Source organism: Zingiber officinale, chromosome 8A (genome assembly GCF_018446385.1).
Source record: "Zingiber officinale cultivar Zhangliang chromosome 8A, Zo_v1.1, whole genome shotgun sequence".
NCBI lineage: Eukaryota > Viridiplantae > Streptophyta > Magnoliopsida > Zingiberales > Zingiberaceae > Zingiber > Zingiber officinale.
The window spans coordinates 55,617,945-55,625,091 of NC_056000.1; the positions used below are offsets into that span (position 1 = coordinate 55,617,945).

At 43.6% G+C, this 7,147-nt stretch overlaps 1 protein-coding gene across 1 annotated transcript; it reads left to right on the top strand.

Annotated features, from left to right (window-relative positions):
• Positions 1–1,677: 1,677 nt before the first annotated feature.
• On the top strand, positions 1,678–3,612 carry LOC122009129 (putative pentatricopeptide repeat-containing protein At5g40405). The gene has a single exon (XM_042565145.1). It carries the CDS (start codon positions 1,779–1,781, stop codon positions 3,510–3,512), a length of 1,734 nt encoding a protein of 577 aa, XP_042421079.1. The 5' UTR covers positions 1,678–1,778; the 3' UTR covers positions 3,513–3,612.
• The last annotated feature ends 3,535 nt before the right edge of the window (positions 3,613–7,147 follow it).

Consider the following 7,147-nt stretch of genomic DNA (forward strand, 5'->3'; position numbering starts at 1 on the left):
GTTCTGTTATATATATTTTTATCCGTGTATTTTTCTAACATTTTTTAATTCGACTGCTCGGTATCTAATTTACGCAGATTGATTTTAAAAATGATTAATTCAATTCCACATAAATTTGTTATCGGCATAAATTGAAATAAAATGCCCGTGGAGGCCCATTAAAATGATCAATATTTTTAGGTCCATTTTTCCGCAATTGAAATTCAAATCTTAAATTCTTAATTATTAGTAAGAGTTAACCATTACACCATTGCCCCTCATTATAGCAAAAAAGGATGAAATCTATCATTTCAATGGCCTCATATGGTTAGCCTCATGACTATATATGAGGAGGTAAATTAAGAAGCTGTAGTTGATCACTACAGGGAGAGTTGTTGGTTTGACTTTACCGAGAATCGACCATTGCCTATTATAGCAAGTTCAATAGGCAACTCAACCCTACATTGGGAGCTACATCATTACCTTGGTAGCAAAAGGTGAAATCCGCTATCCTAATTGCCCTACACAGTCGGCCCTACGACCAGCTATGAGGAGATAAATCGGAAAGTTATAGTTGGCCAATGCAGGAAGAGATTTTTTTCTTCGACTTTGCTGAGATTCGAACCCTTGTCCTATAATAGTAACTCTGTCTCATATTAACCAACTCAACTCTGCCCCAGGGGTAATATATCTTCCAAAAATAAAGCTTATCACAACAATAGTCAGCCATGAGGCACGCAAGTGCAAGGGGGCTTAAACCCTCTTATTATACCACGAACGATTTTGTAAAAGGTGAAATCTGTCACCTCTGGTAGCCCCCTATCACTGGCCTATACCATTAGAAGAAAATAAATCAGAAAACTGAAGTTAACTATCACATAGAAGGATAATTCCTTAATTTTTATCGGGATTCAACCTTGCTCAATTTTGCAAACATACCATATGATAATCAACTCGACTATACCCTAGGGGTGACTTAAAGTCCCTCGTGCCTTTTGAAAAAAATGATTAATCAGATCAGGTAACGTCAAATCTGGGACGATCGGTTCAAGTCCACAAAAATTTTCCACCTGTTGCTAAGGTAAATCGAGAAGCGCTCGTGGCGGGCGGTCCAAAAGCCCAACATATAAATGTGTTGTAGGTAGGAATCGAACTGTAAATACCTTGATGATAATTGGTCATCTTCCACTGCACCATAGCCCTCCTCAAAAGGTGATTTGCTCACCCCTATTGCCCCCGTCAATCTGTCCCTAAACTAACATGATGGAGATAAATCATGAATGACTACTATCCATTAATACAAGTGGGCAAGGTATGGGCTGAGTATATTCAGACACGTCGAGTTTTGACTTTAAGACCTACAGCACCCTATGTCTCAATCATCGCAAAATAGCCCTCTTGCCCTTTGAGGCAATTCACTCGCCCTCAGCGTCCCGCCACCCCATCCCTAGACCAACACGAAAGAAGTAAATCACAAGTTGCTACTACCCATTAGTACAGATGACAAGGCATAGAGGGAGGCATGCTCGAACACGTTAAATTTCAACTTCAATACCTCATATAATAATACCTTATATCATTATTGCATCACCCCGAGGAGATGTCCTAATAATCTTTGAAAAAAAATTAATAATTTTAATTAGTCTTATTGTCAATCTCTAATAGATTGGCTCGGTACCCTACTGTCCTTTCATTGTGGCAATGAAAGGGCAGTCAGTTTCTTGCTCCAGTGGAAATTTTTTCTTTAATGGGCAACGATTGCGCACATTCTTTTCCTACGCTGCTGCTCCGCTCCTTTTATGACTCGGGATCTCCTCTCGCGCTGCAGTCACAGTAAGCAGGTGAAGCAGATCCAGGCCCGCCTCGTCACATCCGGCCTTCTCCTCGCCAGCGTCTTCCACCACAACGCCCTTCTCCGTGCCCACTCCCGCACCGCCTCAGCCTCACCTTCAGTTTCACCTGCCGCCGCTTTCCCCATTTACACCCATCTCCTCCGCCGTGGCCTCCGCCCCGACTCCTACACCCTACCCTTCCTCCTCAACTTCTGTTCCCTCCTACTAGCCCGCTACCATGGCCTCTCCGTCCACGCCCACGCCATCCGCCTCGGCCGCGACGCCGACCTCTTCCTCGCCAATGCCCTCATCCACTTCTACTCCGTCGTCCGCGACCTCGCTGCTGCTCGCCGCATTCTCGATTTGGCCTCCTTCACCGACGTCGTCTCCTACAACTCCATGCTCACCGGTTACCTGCGGGCCGGCGATTTGGACTCCGCCTGGTCGTTGTTCGACGGAATGTCTGAGACAAACGTCGTCACTTGGTCCGCTATGATCTCTGGCTGCCTTCAAGGAGGGCGATCCAAGGAGGCGTTGGCTCTCTTCTCGCGGATGCAGGCGGAGGGACCAGAGCCAAATGATATGACCCTCGTCAGCGTCCTCGCTGCCTGCGCTCACTTGGGAGCTCTGGAGCAGGGAAAGTGGATTCACAGCTACTTGAGGAGTAATGGAATCAAGATCAGCGTCTTCCTGGGAACTGCATTGATCGACATGTATGCTAAGTGCGGCCAGGTTCAACTGGCCTTGAATCTGTTCGATGAAATGCCTGAAAAAAATTTGTTGACTTGGACCACTATGATCAAGGGCCTCGCCATGCACGGCAATGGTGTCGAGGCACTGCAACTCTTCTCGGTGATGGGGGCATCAGGCTTTGTCCCTGATGATGTCGCATTCATAGGCGCTCTTTGTGCTTGCACTCATGCGGGGCTGGTCGATCAGGGTCGCGAGATCTTTGATTCCATGAGAAAAGACTACGGCATTGAGCCAAAGCTGGAGCACTATGGATGTATGGTTGATCTATTGGCACGCAATGGCTTGCTTGAAGAGGCTCAAGGTCTGATCAAGAGCATGCCAATGGAGCCTGATGCCCTTGTATGGGGAGCACTCATGGCGGGTTGCAAACTCCACAGGAATGTCGAATTGGCAGAGCACTCTGTTAAGCATTTGATCAAACTGGAGCCGGATTCCAGCGGTGTTTATGTGCTTTTAGCAAACATATACGCGTCTTCGGGTAGACATGACAAGGCTAGGGAGGTGAGGTGTATGATGAGAACGAAGAGATTACAGAAGACACCAGGTTGCAGCTTAGTCGAGATTGGTGGGAGAATTCATCAGTTTTTGGTAGGTGACATAGCTCACCCCCTGATTAAGGACATATTGTCAAAGTGGGAAGAGATTGAGAGCTTGATAAAGCTGGAAGGATATGTGCCTGACAAGAAAGAAGTACTCCTGAACATTGACGATGAGGAAAAAGAAGATGCACTTGCTCGTCATAGTGAGAAGTTGGCAATCGCGTTTGCACTGATCAGCACTGAGGAAGGCATGCCGATTCGCGTGGTGAAGAATCTTCGAGTATGCAGTGACTGCCATCAGGTAACTAAGCTTATATCTAAGGTTTATTGTAGAGAAATTATCGTTAGGGATCGAACACGGTTCCACCTTTTCAAAGGGGGTTCTTGTTCTTGCAATAATTACTGGTAGCAGCAATTGGGACCTTAATAACTTGAAAATTGCGGATCTCTCTTTAGTGGCATCTGTATTGCTATGCTAAACCAACTTGTTTCACTCAACCATTTGATCACCTTTTTTGCTATGTTGCAATGGAGACCAGATCTCCTGGTTCATAAAAAAATGTACAGCAGATGGTCCATTTCTAATTACAGCCGGATTGTGGCCACAGCCTAGTCGTAATTAGTTGTGATTCCTTCCTGGGTTCATTGTCCCTATCAGATTATAGTTTAGGTCGGAACGGGAGACCGTCGGAAGTGGGCAAGTGTCCAGGTTGTCTGGCGCTGAGCGGGAGTGACCTCCAACCACCCGCTCCGATCTAAACTATAACTCGGTAAGGATAGTGAATCTAGGAAGGGATCATAACTAATTACAGTCGGATAATAGTTGCAATCGTGGTCCATCTCCTGATCCATTTTTTGTGGACCAGGAGATCTGCTCCTCCTGTTGCAATGACAACAAAATTTTATGTCCTTTGCTGCGAGACATAGGATTTGTTTCCAGAGATACATCATGCTTTGCTCACACCTCAATGGAAATTGAATTCGATATCCTTCTGGCAGTGAAACATAAGATTTGCTTTCAGAGATTAAATATTGACAATTACATATAGATCTTTCGCATCATGTATCTTAGAAGATACGTTTTTTTTTTATAATCCAAGTGCCTTAGAGGTACACGGTCTTCCCCCAATTTGCTAAACTAATCCTAGAAGCCACTCTTGAACTGCCTTGTTGCCTAAAAATGTATTTCGTAAAGGGAAGGAAAAAAAAAAAGAGAGTGACTCTCTTATGTTGCTCCTTTAAGGGGAAAGAAAAGATACACATGTTTTTTGTCAACGCGACTTGAGAGGAGTAAAGGCAAGATTCTGTATTTAGTAAAATTAATTTTTATAACTTGAAAAATATAATAAATCAAAAAATTTAAATACTCTGTTGCATAGGGTTGATTTTTTTTTCCCCCAGTTCAATAACTCAAAAATAAATCCGTATACACTTTTGATTATTTAAATTTTTATAAATGACATTGAAACTTTAAAACTATCACTTTATCTCATAGTTGAAGCAATCATATGATCAATATTTAGTTGGCGTTATGATAATGATGCAGCCTATCAAGTGGTTAACTAGGCATAAGGTTTATGTTTATGAGAGCATTATGAAATGTAAAAAGTTGAATAAAATATCTTGAGCATTGTAGAAGTGACATTTGAGATATGTACTTTAAGAACAATAGTAAAAACTTAAACTTATTCTTTTATAATGAAATCATGAAATTTATTTAAAATTCTAATTATGAAAGATGTTTTTTAATAAATTTTTATATTATTTTAATAAGATTTTATATTGTTGATGTGATATATTAAGAATATAAAAAAAAATCATTTAGAGCTTATGTGCTAAAAATCAAATCCTATTTGCTGCGCATTATAAGAATTTTTTTTAGTGCAATGACAATTTTGACATAAATGCTTCCAAACCAAAAAAAAAAATTATAGATGCTCCTACTAAATGCATATTATAATGTATATGAATACGTAACTCCTACCCAATGCTAAAAAAAAATATTTAGAAAATATATATATCAGCTTGGAATGAGCTGAGAAATATTTTTCTTTTTCCATAATGCTGGACAAATCCTTCAAATCCAACGTCACCATTCATCGCGTCGCGCCTCAACAAAAATAGAATGGGGATTCCACAGGCTAACCCCGGCGGTTCCGCCGCCGACCCTCGTTTCGTGGCACCGCAGAAATCCCTCCTCGCCCGACCCTCCGCCCCTCGATTCCTCCTCGCCGCCCTCCCCCTCCGTCTCGATCATGTGCAACCTCAGCCGTCCGCCTTCCCGGCGCGCGCGGAACACATCGGGCCGCTCGATCCGCACCGCCGTCAAGATCAGCCGCCCGTCCCTCCTCTCCGCCCTCATAAACCCGCACCCCCACCCCTCGCTCCCCCTCAGCCACCTCAGCGGCGGCGGCGGGAAATCCGCCCTCTCCCTCCTCCTCCGCTCCCTCTGCTTCTTCTTCCGCTCTCCGCACTCGGCGTCCATTCCCAAATCCAACCTCTCCGCCTCCTCCGCGTCGATTCCGCCGTCGCAGCTCTCGGATCCGAGGCTCTCGGTGCACGTCTCGATCCCGCCGCCGCCGCCGCCGCATACGCAGTCGTGCAAGCCCCTGGCGCCGGGGTCGACCTTTTCCAACGGATTCCGGAGGGCGAGCAGCCTCGGCCCCTCTCCTCGCCGGCCCGCATGGTCAGCTTCAGGGAACCCTAGCAAGGCCAAGGTGTGTACACTCTTGCACAGCCCCTCGACTGTTTCCATGCCATCAATCACCCTCTTTGCTCTACTGTCTTCCGCCCATTTAAGAACCAGAGGTGGAGTAGCGTCGTTATTAGCCAACAAAATAGAGAGAGAGAGGCAGGCATTGACTCGAGCAGGTGGTGTTCGTGAGCAGACGCCCGCAGGGGCAATCTATCGGACACTTGGTAGCGCTAAAGGACGAAGTTGGGTGTAACGGCGCGCCGGGTCGAACGATTCGCGTCCGTTGATTGTTATGGCCCACTGGGTCCTTTTTCGATAAGGATGGCGAAAGCCGTCCTCACATGCACTGATGCACCCTGCTCCTGACCTGACTAGGGACCAATTTAGTTCGATTATTCATTGACCGGATCAAACGTCTTAGGACCGGGCCGGTTACAATTTCGGTCCTAAATTAATTGTGAACCTGCGGTTGAACCGTCGAGTAATTGACGGTCTTGATTGTGGAAAAAGGTTTTTTATATATATATAAATGGTTGAGATTATTTTAATATTTTTTTAATCAATGGTTATAATTTAATATTTATTATTCTTTAAATTCTATAAATAAAATGCCGCTTCCGACTTCAATTTTATAGTTCTTTGAAGAACAAGAAATTAACCAATTCAAAAGTGGATCTCAAGGTATTTAATTTACCTAAGACATAAGAAAATACTGAAACTTCTAATGCCCAAGATTCTATTGCTATGTTTATTCTAAAGTGTAGATGAGAAAAAGAAAAAAATCTATAATGAAAAATTATCCTTGAGAAAGAGAAGAGAAAGGGCCAAAAAGTTTTGATGTCTGCTCTCTCAAGTAAATTTTCCATACATCTTTATACATCTCTACAATCGTTTATTTTTATTAAATATTTTTTAAAAATCACTTATTCGTATGGAGAATTACGTGTAAAATACATATATTGGAAAGCCTTTTACAAACACCAATCAGGTAACGGCTACGAGTCCAATTCAAAACAAAGCACCCGATAAAACGTGACTGTCCACAATTTTAATACAAAAAAAAAAAGTCTGGCATAATTCGCACTAAATATTAATATTAAGGAGTAATCATTTATGTTGAAAATTCATTCGACAGTTTACTAATTCTCTCTTAGGTTTCGATAGAAGTTGCCGCACAGTTACGAGCCCAAAGGCCCAACTGCCCAGTGCCGCCCGCCAGCTTCTTCCTCCGCCTAAATAAACCCTAATAATTTCATGAGCATCTATCTACAGGAGCTTCGAAGCGAGCAATGCCCGATCCTTAATTCCCCCGTCATGTTTCTCTCCCTCGATTCTCCCGCATCGATACT